The 17,890-nt window shown below is 32.7% G+C and overlaps 5 protein-coding genes across 7 annotated transcripts; 1 reads left to right on the top strand and 4 right to left on the bottom strand.

Moving 5' to 3' along the window:
• Positions 1 to 1,334: 1,334 nt before the first annotated feature.
• LOC105803124 (F-box/kelch-repeat protein SKIP30) lies at positions 1,335 to 4,394 on the bottom strand. Of its 2 annotated transcripts, none has more exons than XM_012635132.2 (2): positions 4,159 to 4,394; positions 1,335 to 2,602 (listed from the first exon to the last, which is right to left on the bottom strand). In XM_012635132.2, the coding sequence occupies exon 2, from the start codon at positions 2,528 to 2,530 to the stop codon at positions 1,493 to 1,495; it is 1,038 nt and encodes a 345-aa protein (XP_012490586.1). In that variant the 5' UTR covers positions 2,531 to 2,602; positions 4,159 to 4,394; the 3' UTR covers positions 1,335 to 1,492. The 2 variants fall into 2 exon arrangements, with proteins under 2 accessions (XP_012490586.1, XP_012490587.1); XM_012635133.2 differs by lacking the exon at positions 4,159 to 4,394 and adding an exon at positions 3,786 to 4,137.
• Positions 4,395 to 5,836: 1,442 nt separating this feature from the next.
• LOC105803128 (non-specific lipid transfer protein GPI-anchored 5) lies at positions 5,837 to 6,804 on the bottom strand. Its single transcript, XM_012635136.2, has 3 exons — positions 6,402 to 6,804; positions 6,254 to 6,286; positions 5,837 to 6,166 (listed from the first exon to the last, which is right to left on the bottom strand). Exons 1-3 carry the CDS (start codon positions 6,715 to 6,717, stop codon positions 6,045 to 6,047), a joined length of 471 nt encoding a protein of 156 aa, XP_012490590.1. The 5' UTR covers positions 6,718 to 6,804; the 3' UTR covers positions 5,837 to 6,044.
• A 3,003-nt stretch (positions 6,805 to 9,807) lies between these two features.
• Positions 9,808 to 10,886, bottom strand: LOC105803127 (non-specific lipid transfer protein GPI-anchored 15). 2 transcript variants are annotated; one of them, XM_052624367.1, is made up of 3 exons: positions 10,454 to 10,886; positions 10,236 to 10,319; positions 9,808 to 10,101 (listed from the first exon to the last, which is right to left on the bottom strand). In XM_052624367.1, exons 1-3 carry the CDS (start codon positions 10,764 to 10,766, stop codon positions 9,983 to 9,985), a joined length of 516 nt encoding a protein of 171 aa, XP_052480327.1. In that variant the 5' UTR covers positions 10,767 to 10,886; the 3' UTR covers positions 9,808 to 9,982. The 2 variants fall into 2 exon arrangements, with proteins under 2 accessions (XP_052480327.1, XP_012490589.2); XM_012635135.2 differs by having other exon boundaries at positions 10,236 to 10,346; positions 10,454 to 10,885.
• Positions 10,887 to 11,939: 1,053 nt separating this feature from the next.
• LOC105803129 (uncharacterized) lies at positions 11,940 to 14,416 on the top strand. Its single transcript, XM_012635138.2, has 5 exons — positions 11,940 to 12,762; positions 12,853 to 12,915; positions 13,004 to 13,107; positions 13,206 to 13,342; positions 14,011 to 14,416. Exons 2-5 carry the CDS (start codon positions 12,856 to 12,858, stop codon positions 14,091 to 14,093), a joined length of 384 nt encoding a protein of 127 aa, XP_012490592.1. The 5' UTR covers positions 11,940 to 12,762; positions 12,853 to 12,855; the 3' UTR covers positions 14,094 to 14,416.
• Positions 14,417 to 14,616: 200 nt separating this feature from the next.
• On the bottom strand, positions 14,617 to 17,378 carry LOC105803125 (anamorsin homolog). Its single transcript, XM_012635134.2, has 8 exons — positions 17,210 to 17,378; positions 16,842 to 16,986; positions 16,253 to 16,419; positions 16,094 to 16,183; positions 15,607 to 15,766; positions 15,368 to 15,504; positions 14,974 to 15,048; positions 14,617 to 14,833 (listed from the first exon to the last, which is right to left on the bottom strand). Exons 1-8 carry the CDS (start codon positions 17,210 to 17,212, stop codon positions 14,795 to 14,797), a joined length of 816 nt encoding a protein of 271 aa, XP_012490588.1. The 5' UTR covers positions 17,213 to 17,378; the 3' UTR covers positions 14,617 to 14,794.
• Positions 17,379 to 17,890: the final 512 nt, after the last annotated feature.

Genomic DNA, 17,890 nt, shown 5'->3' with positions numbered 1-17,890 from the left:
TGATGACAAGTGTCTCACGGGATATAGTAAAATATTAAAATATATATATAAAAGAAAAGAGAGATGACAATTTTTAAGTTTGCTTTGTGGAGTTTCAGTGTACCAAATTGTAACCCAATTATTTTTCTTGTTTCTTTTTCATGAATAAAATAAGTCTATAAAAAACAAATTATCATTAAATAAAAACTTTTTTACATTATTTAATTAAGAATATTTATTTTATTTTTAATAATAGATTAGTGCAAATAAAATTTATACTAAATAATGTAAAACATTTTTTGTATTTATTTATTAACAAATAAAAAGAAAAATATAAGCAATATAAAATTTTAAAATATATATTTAATTATTTTTATTTTATTTTATTGCTTGTAGTTTAAAGAAGGAAAAGTTGCCAAAGAAAAAATATTAATAAAATATATACTACAATTAAAAATCTAAAATTTTAATTTAATTATTTTATAAAATTAAATAAGACCATGAAAAAGGGAAAGTAGGAGTGACAAAAGGACAAAATTGGAAGTTTATTTAGAGTTTAAAGATTCAAATAGAAGTAAATTAAAATAATTAAAATAATAAAATAAGTCTATAAAAAACAAATTATCATTAAAAATAAAAAATTAAGTAAATTATTAAAAAAAATCATGTTCAACCACTTGGTCGGATTGATCATGTCGTATCACTTGGATCGGTAGAGCAATCGTTTTTACCACCGATCCAATTTTGAAAACATTGAAGAAAAGCTTTGCTATTGATTTTACTTCACTAGTAAAACTAGAGTTATCAAGGTAAATAGTATAAATCCTAAAAGGATAATATTGTGTAGAGTTTAAATCCTTATGGACTCTCGATTATAGATGAACTCTAATAATAATCGTCGATGTAACTTAATATGTACTGTTAATTTTGGGGAAACTAAATAAAAGCCTTTTCCCTCATTTGTAACCATTTCATTCGTAGTTGTGAATATATTTAAGAGCATTTAGTCAAACAATTCGTATGCGCTATTTTTCCTTTTTCTGTTTTTCGTTGTTCTTTCGTTTCGAGTCTGCTTCCACTATATTTCAATGCCTTAGATAATTTTTTTTGAAAATTCTCATTTTTGCGAAAATTAGGCTGACTTAGACAAATTTGAAACAAAAAAATCACCCAAAATCATACGGTTAACGAGACTAAAGTTCTAGCTCTATGACACTAATTTATGCTCCTACTTTTGTTTTGTTTTATTTTATTAAAAAAGTTGCTACTAAATTATAAAAGCAAAAGGGAAAAACAAGAGCAGAGAGAATATATATATATATATATATGTATATAGAAAATAAAGTAGCCATAAGGAGTAAAAGAGAAAATATCATTTCTCATCTCCAATAGGAGGGAACTCAATGCCTCAGCAACAGTACACTGCTTAAAATGAAATCAGCCAACTATTAAATATAAAAATAAATAAAATTAAAACCAAAAAAAAGAAAAAAGAAGAGAGAAGAGTTGAGATCTAAATTCTTAGCTGTGTACAACCAAAAATTGTTCCTCGGCACATTGTCATTGGAGCAGCCTGACGCCATGTAGGTCTATCACCCCCAACCGTCAAGATATCAACATCAGACATGGGTTTGATATCCCAATTAAATCGATCCGGGCCAATTACCCCTCCGATCACGTAAATTTCATCTCTCACTCCTGTCATTGCAAACCCGATTCTCCTACGAAACTCCGAAGAAGAGGTAACGACCTTTCTCACTTCCTTTTCTTGCTTGAAAATAAGCCCATGGCTCATCACATAGAGGGCTCCCTGTACAACTGCCATTGGACCCTGGAGCCAACCGTAATCCTCCACTGTCCACCCAGAGCACACGTTGTCCAGGACTTGCACTTTAGATAATCCCTTGTGCAACACGTGCACCTTTCCTCCAATAACTAACCCTGTGCATGCTGAATTGTGGGTGCAGTGGAGATCAGGTATCGGAATCCACACATCCTTCTCATGATCATACATTTCTGCTTGAGATATAGATTTTCTGCAGCTGGTGAAACCTCCAGCAACGATGATCTTTCCTTCCAACACACAACATGCAAACATAGCACGAGGTAAGATCATGGATGCATGTTGAGCCCACCGACGCACTACAGGGTCATATGACCAGACTTCATTAGTTGCAAAACTCCCATCTTGGTCACCAGTCAAAGGGTCGACATCCTCACTTCCACCACCAAGCACAAACAGCTTCCCACCAGTAGAGACCACACCAAAGTGAGCAAGGTGCCTGACCTTTGTGGGAAGGACAGGAAGAGTAATCCAAAGATCACGTAAAGGATCATACATCTGCCATAAATTCTCCGGATCAAAGGCACACACGCATAGAAGTTCCTCTGTTGAGCCAATTTCCTGTCGAGCTCTAAATAGCTCGGGGCTACGAATGGCAGCTCTCCAGGAATGAGAAACAATCTCCAACTTAGGATATAGGTAGAAGGGAACCCGTGCTAGGCACCTAAGGGCAACAGCATCCGGAAGACCTTCAATTAATCCAGACATGCTAACCAAGGTTTCATTGATTCTTCCCTAACAACCTTTTGCTATGTCAATCACTCCAGTGCAACATGCAATCTGAAAAAGAATATATGGACTTGTAGGTAAGAACCAAATCAATAGTTTGGAATTTTTCTAACCAACATAGTTCACAAACAAAACATTGAAGTGCTTTCGCTATCTTAAATGAAATAACTAGCTCTGAAAACTAATGATCAAAGGGGCATTGAAACAACACAATTAGAGATAGTTTATTGGTAAATTTTTTTCAAGAGTTCAACTGCAAGAAATCATCCCATTAACAATTTTCAAGTGCCTGATGTAGCTGAAGGACTTGGTGGTTTAAGATGGGGAGGACAAACCAACTGATGAACCAAAAACACAAATGAACCTTAATGGAAATCATCTGCACTTGACCTATTTATTAATAAGATTAAAAACAAAACACATAATTAACATCTAAGACTTCAGTTGAGACCGTGGCTCTTGCAACATGTTTACAAACAAGGTATAAAACATTGAAAGGATAAACCAGCTGATAAATCTAAAAGTACATAAGGGTGGTGATGGAAATCGTATGCACATAAACTATGATAAAATAGCATGGAATTAACTTCTAAGATTTCATTTTCCATGCTTGAGACTGCTGCATTGGCAACAAGCAAATAAGAAACAAATAGGCAAACGTAAGACATTCTAGACACCATGCTTTTCATCAAACACAACAAATAATCTTCAGCAACAACTGTAAGATACAATCAATGAAGTTACTTTGTGGGGAAAATAGAAGCTCTATTTATCAAAATTCCATTCATGGCCCAAACAATTCCAGTTTGGGAATAGCTAGCTCCGGAAGAATTGAATGTTAGATTTTCTATTACTTTTACTTAAGTTTATTTGTATTAAATGACATGATTCAATATTTGATATTAAATGGTAGGTGCATGTTGGATTATTAGATGAATTGAATTGTTTACAGTATAGTAATCTAGTTATTTTATAATTTAATTACAATTAAATTTTGGATGAATTGAATGTTGATTAGGATGTTAGGTGAGTTAAGTTACCGAATTGAGTGATTTAGTTATTTTGTCTTTATACAAATACTAATTGTTATGAAAAATAGAAATATGCTTGCACATTTAGCAATATTCATAGTAAAATCATATAAAAACTGATTTTGACAATCTACACATAGATCTAAAATTTCCAGCTATAGCATTAACTCATTGACCCACAGAACAAAATTCCTGACTCTAACCTGAATATCAAGCACATGTTCAAAGAAACGTGGCACCAGAATGTATTTCATTTCCCCAAACCGATTGAATTTAGCCATCACAGACACGCTTAGTTCACTTTATCCACTTGTTAATCCAAAACCCAGAAACACAATGATAAATCAAAGAAATTCGTGAAATTGAGAACAAAACCCTAAAATTTCAGCATAAGAAAAAGAATACACCCACCACCGTGCCGTCAGTTTCACAAAAAAACCCAGTTGTAAATCATCATTAAAAAGAAAAGAAAGGGAATTGGAATAGTCTCGAAATAAAATCAAGATTCTGAATTAAAGAAAAGAAAAGGCGGTTATTCTAAAGCTTCTGAAATGGAGAAAAGAGAAGATGCCTTACCTGATAACCAAGACTCGGAATAAGAAAAGAAATTGAGCTCTGTTTGTTTGCCTGCGAAGAGAAGATACTCGAGGGAGGGAGAGAAAGCAAGAGAGACTTTTCACAGCTAAGGAAGGAAACGCCCATGTTACAAATACATTTAGTAAAATATTTTAAAATTTATTTATTTGGTTTCTTACTTTGTTTGGTTTTTTATAATTCTAAAACCAAACTGTGGAAAGTGAAGTGGATATTCCACTTGGGATATGCCATTTTTATTTACTCCCAAATTTCTGTCTTCCTTGACTCTTTCTATCTCTTATTAAGCAAGATTTCCTCTACTCATTATCTGTATCGACTTGGGTCACCTCTTCATTTTCTTCCCTCCCACTATTCTTTTTTTTTTCGTTAACCTGCTCGAGAATTAGATCGAAATATGTTTTTCTTTTAATTTTTTATTTATTTAATTTCAATTTAGTCTTTGAATTTCTTTTTCCCAAAAGGTTCATTCATAAAAAATTATATACAATAAGACGTAGCTAGAGGTGTCTATAGGCCGGGTCAGGTCCAACTAAAATTTTAAGCCTATTTGCTAGGCTTGGGCCCAACCCAAAAAATAAGTTTAAAATTTTGTCTAAATTCGGCCCGGATAAAATAATAAAAATTGAGCCTGGCCCGCATGTATTAATTTTTTATTTTTAAATTTTTAAAAATATAATACATCAAAATTACTAAAAATATTAAAATAAATATTTCCCAACAAATTAAAAATAAATTAAAGAATAATATGTAAACTTAAATAACACTAAGATAGGTGCAACTTAATAAGCAAATGACTTTTAAATCGTAACAAAATTAACAATAAAATAAGAGTTATATAATATCCAAACAATAACAAAACAGTAGCAACATAATAGTGAAATGGTAACAAAATAGTGAAAAAATAAAAAGAAAATAGCAACAAAATGAAAAAAAAAAAGAAAAGAAGAAGAAGCAAGAAAGCAGTTTAAAAGAATAGCATTTTTTTTTCATATTCGGCCAAGCCAGGGCCAAAAAAGCCTTACCTAAGGCCTGACCTGTTTTCTAAACGGGTCTTTTTTTTCCCGAAGCCTATTTTTCGAGTCTATATTTTTACTCAAATCTTCCCACTTTTCGGGTGACCTGGCCCAACCCATGGACAGGTATAGAGATAAAAAAGTGTTATTATAAATAACGTAAAGATAAAATCTAACAGGGGAAAAGCTAAAAAATTATTTTAGAGGGAGCCGAAATTAAATTGTAATTTTTACCATTTGAATACCTTATATTTTTATAATCTTTAAAGGATTAAATCAAATTTTTATCATTTTAAGGAGGTCAAAGTATAATTTCATCTTGACTAATTTAAAATTTTAAAAATATAAATGAAAAATTTTATATTTTAAGCGTGTAACAAGGATGAAGATAATTGCTTCCTAACCAAGTAATGTCTTCATTATTTAAAGAAGCAAGAATCAAAATAGACAAAAATTAATTAGAGATGATATAGGTTTAGCAAGATGTAATTCATCCCTAAGCGTTCACTATTCAACGTCAATATTACAAACTGCTATTTCTTTTCTTTTCTTTTGAAGTTAGAGATGTGATTTCAATTTCATGCGACCAATGATGATATATGTTGAATGCATATAATAATAATAATGATGATTTATTATACTGCTTTTTTTATTTATGAAATTGAAAGATATATTTATTAAAAGTCTGAAGAAAAGAAAACCACATATGATGTAAAATACAAACCTCAAAGAAATTATTCACTCCCTCCGGATAATTTAATAACACATTGGAAAAAAAAATTAAAAGTAGAAATAGATGAAAGAGGGTCCACAAAAGGCGAAACATGCTCAGATGGAGATCAAGCTTGAAGCCTAAGCCGAGGCGATGAAGAGCAAGAAGAAGAGGCAGACCACTGAAAATGACAGCTTCGTCGAGTTCCCTGCTGATGTGCTATCATCTGTTGTTGGAACATTACTCTTTGAACCACCACCACCTGTACCAACATGAACGTATTATTAGTCTAATTGTTCTATAGGATACCAAGTTAATTAAAATAACAATTAGCTCTTGTAAATTGTACCTGATGGTGGAGAGCCAGAGGGAGAAGATGCTCCTATATATATAGATACATACACATAAAATCAATAAATCAGATATTGAGTTCAAAAGCTGAATAATAACAACATCAGAGGAGAAGAAAAGAAAAAAAGGTTAATTGATTTGGTTACCATTGCACTGGCTAGCAGGGGGAGTCTTAACATTGCAAGCTGTTGGGAGAGCCATTGCCTGAGTCTGATTAACACTGACACCAAGTGATGAAGCACCACCGTTGAGGACCTGGCAGAGGCACTGAGGGTTTGACCTCACAACATTAGCAAGCTGCGAGCAGCACGAAGAAGAGGGTTTCGAAGAGTTCCCTTGTATGTAATCCAGGCAGGGAGACATGCTGATGAGAACATTGGTGCAACTTGATTGTGCCATAGATCCTGTCCATAAATTTGTTGCGATTATAAAAAGCATTGCAACCATTGCTGATCCCTTCATGGTTGTAGCTGCTATTGCTTGTCGTAGGATTTGTTTTCTCAATTCGAGTAAATCAAGTGTGATGTATGTGGCTTTGTGGGGGAGAAGACAGGGAGGTGTGGTTTTATAAAGGGGGCAGGCAGCTGTGGCTTTATGTTTGTTCACCAACTTTTGCCTACTTTCGTATAACAGATTCTTTGGTAAACAACTTCAACTATGGAACATGGCATAATAATGAATTTTTAATTAAGTCGGTCCAAGGTGTGCTCTCAATTATTTTGATGCTTACGTTAAAAGTGGCGAAGCCTTTATACGTTATATCTACTACTTTTTTAAAGGCAAGGTGGTGATCATATCAGTATATTTTTTTGTCCAAAGGGTATAAAGTGTTAAGGAAAAATATAATTGGATACATAGTAAAGTTAAGATAGTTTGGATGTATCTTTTAATTTAGATTAGATAAGTAAAATTTGAGAAAATTGAGTTTTATTCACTTACTGATTGAGAACAACATGTATATATACATATATATATATATATATTATGTTATGTTATTTTCTTCTTTTATTGTTAATTCAAATATATTTTAATATTTTAATATGCCTTAAATCTTCAAAATAATTAAATACAATAGTTCTTTATACAAATAACAAATAGATATGCCTTTAAATATTGGTAAAACACACTTTCATATAAATAATATTATATATAAAAGTTATATCTTTATAAAAAAACTTTACATATAAAAATTATGCCTTTACAACGAAATTAATTACAACTAATTATAATTTTAGGCTCTAAAATTTGACTATTAAGATAATATAATATTATTACCCATAAACATTATTATAAAATACAAACATAACAAAATTAACATGAGGAAAAGTCAAAAAAGAAAAAAAACATGTGAAAACTCGAGCAACTTATGATTATCAATGTCTCATTTATTGATATAATTTAAATTTATTAATATTTTATAATTTTATTGAATTGCAATAATTATTTAGTATAAAATGGAAATACACAATAAAGTGGAGAAGTTTAGGTTGTTTAAAAATTTTATAAATTTTATAGTTATTTAACGAATGAGAAAACCTAAAAGTGGATAAAAAATTTATGCAATAAATAATTTTAGTTTTAAGTTTGTACATGTGCAGCTTAATTAGTCAGTTGATAATAAAATAAAATAAAATAGTTTGGTGATTAAAATATAAATTTATTAATAGTTGGATGACTATTAGTGTAATTTACTCTTATTAATTTCATCTCATTTTACCATAAAATGTTTAATGTCCAATACTGAACATACTACATGTCACATTTTATTGGATGATATTGTTTTGGGATAAGATGAGACGAAATTGATAAATAGGTATTACTTTTGACAACAACAAAAAAACACCATTTAGATATCTAAATGCAAAAATTGATATAATTTGAGGGTCAATTTTGGATTTAAACCTTTTCTTTAACATATGAACGAAAACGCTGTATGCAAACTTTTCATTGTTTAGAAGGTTTCGATTTTCGACTTCCCCTATGTTAAAAGAAGGCTTAATATATAGATTGCCCCCTTGATAATCTTTTTTCAAATCAGTCCCTAATTTTTTTTTGGATCACATTAGTCTCTAAGGTTGGCATCTGTTACACAAAATCAATCCCTATGGCTAACACTGCTAGTTTTTTTAGGGCTTAATATATAGATTGTCCCCTGAACTTGACAACTTTTCTCACATTGGCCCTTAAACTTTTTTTGGATCATATTGGTCCCTGAGATTGGCATCCATTACACAAATTGGTCCTTACACTAACATAGTTTGTTTTGGAAGAATTTGTTGATATAGACAAGTATGGAGGCGACACCGGGAGAAAAAAGGGGAGGACACGTGGATTCATTTTTAATCATTTAAAAAAAACCCTTAAAATTTTGAAAAAAAAATTAAAAAAATTAAATTTTTTTAAAAGATATTATAAATTATAAAAATTCAAAAATTTGAATATATAAAAAATTAAAAGTTAAGTTGAAATTTATGATTTAAAAGCTTACTTCTTTAAATATTAAACTTAAAAAAATAAATTAAAAATTAAAATCTAAAAGTATATAGATAAATAAAATTCAAGAATATACAAAAAAAAGTCACTCTTTTTTTAGAAATTTACATAAAATGAAAGAAAAAGAAAATTTGATCGGGTGTTGACCGAAGTTAATCAAGCTTGACCAACATTGATCGGCGCTGACAAGGAGTTGACCCACGTCAACCGATCAATTTTTGTTTCTTTGACATTTAAAATATTTTTTAATTTTTATATTTTATATTTGTACAATTTCTTGTAATTTTTTCAAAAATTTAACCAACTTTATTTTTTATTTTTAAACATATTTTTGAATTTTTATTTTGAAATTTTAAATAAATTTGTTATTTCTATTTTCAATTTATATATATATATATTATTTTTTTGAATTTTTATAATTTATATATTTCTTATATTTTTTAACAAAATTTAATTCTTTTAAAAAATTTTAAGGTTTTTTTAAAAGAAATAAGAATGGTTGAAGATGAATTCACGTGTCATCGTCTTATTTCTCTATATTTCAGTCGCATGCTTGTCCACGTCAAAAAAATTCTTAAAAAACAAACGGTGTTAGTGTAGGGACCAATTTGCGTAACAGATGCCAACCTTAGGGACCAATAAGATAAAAAAAGTTTAGGGGCAAATATGAGAAAAGTTATCAAATTTAGGGGCCAATCTATATATTAAGCCTTAAAAGAAAGGAATGCAAGAGAAATCATTTCCTTTGTTTGTATAAAACCTCTTATTTAAGCAACATAAATTAGTATTTTTACTTTCTCTCAAAGGCCAAATTTGAAAAAAAGAAAAGAAAAGGAAACATAATTTAAGATAAAATATCATTTTGGTATTTCATAAATTATTTTATGAAAAATTATAATTTTAAAATTCATTATAATGAATGATTTCCTTTGTTTATTTATTTTAACTATCTAATCAAAGCAACATAATTCTTTTGTTTTACTTTCTTTTACCTTATTTTCTGGTTTCAATCCAAACATAAATTTTTGTTCTAGTTGTTGAACCGGATGGGAGCCATACTTATTCGAAAGAAAAAAGAAAAAAGAGTTCCTCAATAATTTCTGACTAAACGTCGGACAAAGTGGTACAATCAAATTCAATCACATCCGAAACAAGACTTGTATGAGGAAAACAAGGGAAAAAGAATTATCATCAACACGGCAACGGGCAACAATTCCCTGCATGGATCAACTCCTCAGAATTTGGCGACGACTGCAATGGAGAGAAGGAAGAAAACCAAATGAAGGGAGGCTTTCTCTATGCTTGCCCCTGATGATCCCCCGTCGATGGATGGAACAGTTTTAGACCCTGTTCCTGCAAAATTTAAGCAATAACATCAAAATATGTCCCTTCATCATCTAGTAATTGATAACTCAAAAACTTCTTATGATGTATACGGTTTTGGTTTGTTGGTCAGCTTATGTGACCAGGCCATTTTAAATATGTACCTGAAGGAATGTCTGATGCTGATGGTGTAATGGCACCCTCGGGTGTATCATCAGAAGAATCTGATGGTGAACCAGCTGGAGACCCTGCAGATGGAGTTCCAGGCGTTCCACCTGGGAAATTTTAATTCAAGTTACTAATAGAAAAAGAAAAAAATCTCCCTGTTGTAGATAACTACAGGAAGCAAGCATAAAAAGGAGAAGTAATTAATTGAGCTTACCGTTACACTGGCGAATTGGTGGAGTTTGCACCTGGCAAGCACCAGGGAGTTGCGTGGCCAGGGTCTGGTTTATAGTGATTCCTAAGGAAGCGCCATTATTAAGCACGGAGCAAAGGCATTGAGGTGATGATTGAACGACGGTCTGCATCTGTGAGCAGCATGTAGATGAAGGGGTGGAGGAATTTCCTGTAATGTAGTTGAGGCATGGGGATAAGCTGGTCAGTGCGGAGGCGCAGCTTTGGGCGTTGGCTCCAGCCCATACCATTGCCATCAGTACTAGGATTAGACCCATCTCAACACCTCTTGAAGCCATTTCCTCTTGCTATGAATCCTTTTCTGCCTAAAATGTTGTGAAACTAGAGAGAGATGGGACTTGTGTGTAAGAATCAGGGGAAGTCAAATTACTAAATGTGGGGTTTGAGTAAGAAGGATAATGAAGCCACTGGAATTATATAGTAAAGTCTTCGAGGAAAATGACAAAAAGATTGGTATATTTGGATGATCAACTCCTACTAAACTTGAGGGTTGTTCAATAACTAGCTAGCTTCTTGATTTGTCTTAGAAGCAATACACTAAATATATATATAGTAGTATAATTACTCTTTGCTGAAGGATTTCTGTTGTGTTAATAGGTTAAGATGGCATGAATCGAAATTGACCCTTCTCCCTTTGAATTTAAAACATGGGGGTAAACCAAGCTAATACTACCAAGGCGTTTCCCTTTGGGTTAATTTACATTTTCCTTTCTAGAGTTGAAGAACAAACATACTATAAAAGGAAGTCAAATCTGTTTTAGAGATAGACAACTCCAAGTTGCAAAACTTGAGATTGAGAGCTTGCAATTCTTTATTTTGAGTTTATTGTTTCATTTAATTAGGGGATCTATAAGTATAGCATTTGGATAGAGAGAAAATGAAAATCATGATACAATCCAAATTCATAAAACTTTTGTAAGAATTTTACCCTTTCATTTCTGAACTACTCATTTTCTTCATGCATGTGCACACATTTTATTCATAATTCAATATGGATATATGATATAATACTGCAAATTAATATATGAAAAAACCACATTTGTCCAAATTAACACGTGTCATAGTCAAAGCAACTCTACAACCAACCGAGCTACATAATTATACAAAGAAAAAGAATCATGAAAACCCAGAGTTACAACTAACACGATTTCGTCGTATGCATAAAAAATGAGGCAATTAGTTGAAGCAGTTGAACTCAAGCTGATTTTCCCCTCCAAATTGCTTGAAACCCTCTCAAAGCCCTTAGTTGACCTAACAATGAAAAGTCATGAATTAGGTTCTATAGCTGCTTGCAATATCATCAACACTTTCGACCATAAACAGAACCCTGGCACCTAAGTCTCCCCCGGGACACTGAAATGGGAAACCATAAATTTAGACACCCCCTCTATTATTAATCACTAAACTTCCCCATCCTGCGGATCACTCCCTAAAATAAGGGTTTTCATACCCCTACAAGTACCTTGCCACACCAACACCTTTTATTAGAAGCAAAGCAAAATATATAGCATTTGAAAAAGAAGGGATTAAAGCAGGGAGAATGGCCAACAAATTGGTGGCAGTATATATACTGGTGAGCATTGTTGTTGTGGCAGCAACAATGTGGGTGAGTCCGGTGGCAGCGGAGGGCGACGATAACGAGAGTTTCAAGTCATGTTACAAGGAGTGTGAGGACGAATGCAAGGAGGAGGGGACTAACAGCGAGATGTGTGAGGTGAAGTGCAATGCCAAGTGCGGGGTAGAGGAAGTTACAGACAAGTTAAAAACAACTTTTAGTTGATCACATAACACTCCTTCATTATGTTCATTTATGTTGAATAAAATTTCACTTGGATTACCCACATCACTACATGCTATATTAAATAAATTTTCATCTTTTCTCACACAAACTTGTGTTTCCTTCCCATTTAGATCAATTTTAAACTTTTATGTATGTACGTTCTTTTTTTTTTTAATAATAATTTTTTTTAAATGCACAAGTGAATAGTGAATTGACTTCGTAATGGGGGCAGATTGAAAACCCGATAATCCAATAGGCTAGAAGCGAGAACCCTAAAACCTGGCACTGAACGAGCACCATCCAGATCATCCAAGTCATCGGCAAAAGTTCGGTGCTTTACCTCTCTTCGGTTCTTTCCACCGTTCCTGCCTTTTCATATTCATTTCCATCTTCTTTTTCTTGGGATTTACTGAAGCTTTTGATTAAAGATTGAAATGGGTTGGGAAGCAGCTTAGAAGCTCATCAGGCATTGGAAAGTTCTCAGGGGTGACAATGTAAGCACCTCATTTAAATTTCAGTTCTGTTCTGCATTAGAGTAAGTCAAAACTAATTATACGTTTTATTTCTTGTAAATCAAATGGCAGGTGATGATAATCAAACGCGTTATTCGCTCTCAGAATCGTGTTATTGTCGAAGGGAAAAATCTGGTCAGGACTCTCTTCAAATTTTAAAGTACGGGCCTTGTTCTGTTACTTGGAGGGGTTCGTTTTACGTTTCATTTTTTCTATTTTACAGGTAAAAAAGCACATTAAGCAAGGACCAGGTCATGAAGGTGGTATATTCACTGTTGAAGCTCCCTTTCATGCTTCAAATGTTCAAGTTCTTGATCCTGTTACTGGGTATTGGATTTTATTCTGATTGTATATTTTGAAAGATTAACTCTTGTTGTTATTATTGTCGTTTTTTTTTTTACAAATTAAAGATATTATTGATGTAGGAAGCCTTGTAAGGTAGGAGTTAAATATCTTGAAGACGGAACTAAGGTGAGAGTGTCTAGAGGTATAGGAGCATCTGGTTCCATAATTCCCCGCCCTGAGATCTTGAAGATGAGGACTACACCCAGACCAACTGTTGGTAATTTACTTGTGCTTATTGCTTTTCCCCACTTTAAGTGGAATGTGGTCTTTTTATCCCCTTTCTCTTAACCGTATGCAGCACATTCAACAAGAGCAATTCATTAAAAGAAGCATCTCTGCGTTTCCCTTTCTTTTAAAACAAGTAAAAATAAAAATCTGCTTGTTGCTGAAAAATATACACGTATGAGTTGATTTTCCATTCAGTAAGATGTTAACTTAGAAGTCTGATAATGCCAGTTAAGACTTTGAAAACTTGTTTAACTATAGGGTAACATTTAGTCCTTGAATCACTTGGGAGTATTTTTCCGGGATTCAATTTGCCCTTTTTAAGGAAAAGTGTAAGCCATGCAGTTTTATATTGATAATGAACTGGTTAACATACTAACACCTATAAAGGACAATGAAGAGTTGAAATATATATCTTCTGTTTGTTTGTTCCACAACTTGTTAGATGTTTATTATGGGGGAACACTCATCAGTGCACACGACGAATTTTACATAGCTTTTGGTAATTGTATGCATATATGTGATTGGGTTGCAAAAATACAGTGCTTTCTTTGTTTGTGTTCTTACCCTGCCATAATTGTTATTGCATGCGAGTTCCTTTGCTGCCATAACAGTGCCCAAGTTCTGCATGCTACTTAATTCAGCTGTTATGTGTTGCAGCTGGTCCCAAGGATACTCCAATGAATCTTGTGCTGGAGAAGACATACGATCCTAAGTCTGGGAAGGGCATGCCTGAGCTTTGAACATATTGAACGACGTGGCCAATGGATTAGGGTCTTCAACTAACATGTAACCGGGTTGGCAGATATTGCAATTGAAGGTTTTGGATTGCATCCGAGGAGTTTAGGCATTTATGTTCATTTTTTGCATTGATGGCCATTCACCAGTTTCTTCCTTGTGCTTAAATAAAGCATCCGTCAACGGATGAAGATTTTGTAGTATATGAAGCAGAGATGTCTGCAATCAATCTACCCTGCTTTTATGTCGCGCAAAAATGTCTTCTTTGTTATTTATGATTATTATGATATTTAATATTTCATTTTAATCATTGTAAAATCATAAATCATTCCATAGAATATATAACCCGCATAGCCACCAATAATTTCCTATGATATAACGCTATTTAGGACTAGAAGGATATACTGTCAGAAGTTTGTGTATAATGAAAGACAATTAAAAACCATGCTGTTACGATTTCTTGCGATAATGCAAAGATTGTATTTTGAGACTGTTAAATAGAAAAAAACAAAAAAAAAGAACTTGAAATTCAACCGATAAAATAATTATATTCGTCATTAAAAATAAAATATCCACTTGAACACTAACATAAGAACTGCATGTATTTTTTTAAACTTCCACATTAAACCACTAAGCCAAACCAGTATCTAATGTTTTGAGGTGTCCAAAAACTAAAATTTGGGCCAAAAATCCATCATTTGGGAGTTCAAATGTCAGCTGCAAGGAAGTTCCCTGACAGAGATACCTGGATGGAGAAATCATTCTAAGTCATACTTGTTCTAAAATTTAAGTATTTAGTGTGCCAACATTTCATTGAGAAAAGTTACAGTCTGCATACAAGAGTGTGGTGCCTGAATCAAGGAAAACCTGAGACAAAACACATACCTTCTCGCCCAGCTTGAATGGTGGAAGACCCTTGTATGGGCATGTACTGCAGCGAAATGCATCACCTAGTCCACACTGTTCACAAGTTCAAAGCATAAGGAGAAATTACCAAAAAGGAAAGAAGTATTAGTCAACACTCCACAGTTTCAAAGCATACAGAAAAGCAGCAGTACAAAGTCCGACTTCATTTTTAACGCTTTGCTTCTTTTTCTTTTTCCTTTTTCTTTTCAGTGAAAGATTGAATAGAAAGCAGATTTCAAAAACCGAACAAGTAAAAGCATCAATTAGACAGAGTCCGAAAGTAACCACTAAACACCACAAATTTGTCATAATAGTAAAATCAATTTAAATCAACCAAACCAAATCAGAGAGAGAAGCATATAACAAGTTTTACATTGCCACAAGCTGATTGAGGATTGTTCAACTGATCAGCACTCAGTTCTAGCTTCTGTACTTTCTCCTCCTGTTCGGCCCTTCCACAAGTGCAGTTCTTGCAGGCTTTCCTTGTGCTTCCCACTTCGCAGTCACCAACTGAAGAAATAGTATATTTATGTTATATGATATTCCTAAAATTTTCCTCCTACAGAATTGACAACCAAAAATTATTGGTCTTGTCGGGTCTTGCCATCTTACCAGTAGGTAATTGGGGTTTCTTCAAATCCTCTTCAGTTAAGAGGGAATCTTCATCAATGAGATCTGAGTCATCGTCCATCTGAATTTTCAATGGACTTTTCACGGTCTTCTTGATGGCAAAAGAAGATCCAATCTTCCAAGATGGCTTCTTAGCCTTAATCTAATAGAGGCAATGTTTTCAATAGTTAGTTTTATCAAAAACTCCCATTAGGTAATATAAAGCTGAATTTGAAATGAACGACAAAATTAAGATAACATGCCTAAAGCAGAATTTGACCATTACATATACAAATTGGGGAAAACAAAATAATTACAATTGACTAATTAGAATTGATAAATCTATCAATCAACTAACATCAGAACAGAAGGATTTTTTTACTTAGGCAAGGAGGGATCAGAAACCTAGCTCAGAAAACCCTGGATATACATGCTGCATGCACCTGTAAGAAGTATTAAACCTAAAAAGGTGAATAAAATATGCACTCACCCCAACAGTGTGAGCAATTTTTTTAAGTTGAAAACGTTCCCCTTCTAGAAAACCTGCCAATAGCAACTTGCGCTCCAAAGCAGACAATGCCTACATGAACCACTAGTAAGTTGTCTTTACTACAATTCCATCGAATTCATGAAACCACAACATACTTACCGTCTCTACTTCACTTATCTCAATCTGAAAACTTCGATAAACCACCAGTTTCCCACCAGGAGTCATAACTCTAAAGATTTCGGCATACAACTCATCAACAGGGAATTCAACTGACCTAGTGAAGAAAATGACCTGGTCTACATAGGATGATTGCAATGGCAGACGAGCTGAAGTAACCCAACAAGAAAACATATGTTCAAACATGAGTAATAAAGCCAGCAACTAAAACATCAAAAGATTGTAGTAGAAGAAAATTAAAAGCGCATGAGAAAGTCGAAACTATTCACTAAAGAGGGATGAAATATAATTGTTGCCTTTACTAATTATTTTAGTTTCAAAGTGAATTAAGACATTTTCTATTCACCAAAAATCAAATTTTAACTATATATATATATATATGTATATGAAAAGCTATAACAAATGAAAGTATATTCAATTAAAATTATATTTACTTTTGCTACTCATTTTTAAAATATGCATTCATCCTCGAGGTTCTCCAACTAAAAGTAGGTGCTAGTGTATTTTAGCCTTAAAAAGATATATGTATCTTAAAAATAACCAAAAAATTATTAGAATTCAAATAGAATACCTAAAGAAGAAGTTTGAAAGATAATTAGAGGGTCCAAGCGTTTAGGGTCTTCGTTCTCAGAAGACCAAATTGCATCCAGCGCATTACGGGCATAACTTGCGTCATCAGTAACCACCAATGCAGTGCTCCGCTCCGATCTTAAATCCTATGAAGGCAAAGAGCGTTCAAAATTAAAGGGAAAAAATTGCAGCAACCAGAACCGTCAAATACGTTACGTAATCCTCAAAAGTTCAATTAAACAAAGAAAATTTCAGTTTCCGAGCAAATATGACGAGAAACCAAACCATCAAAGATTTCCATGGAAAAAGTTATGAAGTAAATTTAGTTTTAAAAAAAGCAGAGGGGGAGAGAGGTGAAATGATACTCACCATGCAGATCAGGGATCAGAATCGTAAGAAAAGACTCCTAGAAAAGTTATTTCTTAAATTTTCGGGGATTGAGATTCCGGAATGTGCGATTTCACAGTGTGGTTTTACTTTACCCACCTGGTTTTAAAATTACAGATTTTAGTCCTTTACAGGGGCTAATAAAAAGGAGAAAGGCGGTTGGAAAGAGGCTTGGTTTTTAAAATAGGGCAATTGATCAGGTGTGACTCGGGCACATGCAAATACCAAACTCTTGCTCGCCACATGGCATTTGCAGCAACGCTATTTAAATTATGAGTTGATTATAGAGTTTAAATTTCAAGGTTAAAATATATTATAGTATCACTTATAAAAATTATATATAATATTTTAATAAAAAATTTAATGATATTAATTATTTTAACTAATTAATAAAATTATGAGAATATGGGGCCAATTTACATTAGAAATTAAAGTATAGTAATTAACTCTCAAATTTAGGCATAATAGAGGATCAAAATTGATATTTAATCATTTTATAAAATTGTAAAAGAAAAAGAAAAAGAAGAAGAAATAAGATCAAGGCAAACCTAAAAGAAATAAAAATAAAGTATTTTAACAAAAAGTTAATGATATTAAACTCTTTGGACTAATTAATAGCATTATAAAAATATAAAGACCAATTTATATTAAAAATTAAAATAT

The sequence above is a fragment of the Gossypium raimondii genome, chromosome 11, assembly GCF_025698545.1.
Source record: "Gossypium raimondii isolate GPD5lz chromosome 11, ASM2569854v1, whole genome shotgun sequence".
Taxonomy (NCBI): domain Eukaryota; kingdom Viridiplantae; phylum Streptophyta; class Magnoliopsida; order Malvales; family Malvaceae; genus Gossypium; species Gossypium raimondii.
The sequence above is the reverse complement of the archived record's forward strand: the minus strand, read 5'-3'. Positions and strand labels throughout refer to the sequence as shown.

Coding starts and splice junctions, on each gene's coding strand:
- LOC105803124 (XM_012635132.2), bottom strand. CDS start 2,530: ATGTCTGGATTAATTGAAGGTCTTCCGGATGCTGTTGCCCTTAGGTGC.
- LOC105803128 (XM_012635136.2), bottom strand. CDS start 6,717: ATGAAGGGATCAGCAATGGTTGCAATGCTTTTTATAATCGCAACAAAT. Junction 6,287..6,401: donor CCCTGCTAGCCAGTGCAATG/GTAACCAAATCA, acceptor CTATATATATAG/GAGCATCTTCTCCCTCTGGC. Junction 6,167..6,253: donor CTCTGGCTCTCCACCATCAG/GTACAATTTACA, acceptor ATGTTGGTACAG/GTGGTGGTGGTTCAAAGAGT.
- LOC105803127 (XM_012635135.2), bottom strand. CDS start 10,766: ATGGCTTCAAGAGGTGTTGAGATGGGTCTAATCCTAGTACTGATGGCA. Junction 10,347..10,453: donor ACCAATTCGCCAGTGTAACG/GTAAGCTCAATT, acceptor AAAATTTCCCAG/GTGGAACGCCTGGAACTCCA. Junction 10,102..10,235: donor AGCATCAGACATTCCTTCAG/GTACATATTTAA, acceptor TAAATTTTGCAG/GAACAGGGTCTAAAACTGTT.
- LOC105803129 (XM_012635138.2), top strand. CDS start 12,856: ATGATAATCAAACGCGTTATTCGCTCTCAGAATCGTGTTATTGTCGAA. Junction 12,916..13,003: donor TTGTCGAAGGGAAAAATCTG/GTCAGGACTCTC, acceptor TCTATTTTACAG/GTAAAAAAGCACATTAAGCA. Junction 13,343..14,010: donor TACACCCAGACCAACTGTTG/GTAATTTACTTG, acceptor TATGTGTTGCAG/CTGGTCCCAAGGATACTCCA.
- LOC105803125 (XM_012635134.2), bottom strand. Junction 16,184..16,252: donor AGATAAGTGAAGTAGAGACG/GTAAGTATGTTG, acceptor TGGTTCATGTAG/GCATTGTCTGCTTTGGAGCG. Junction 14,834..14,973: donor CATTCAAGCTGGGCGAGAAG/GTATGTGTTTTG, acceptor TTCTCCATCCAG/GTATCTCTGTCAGGGAACTT.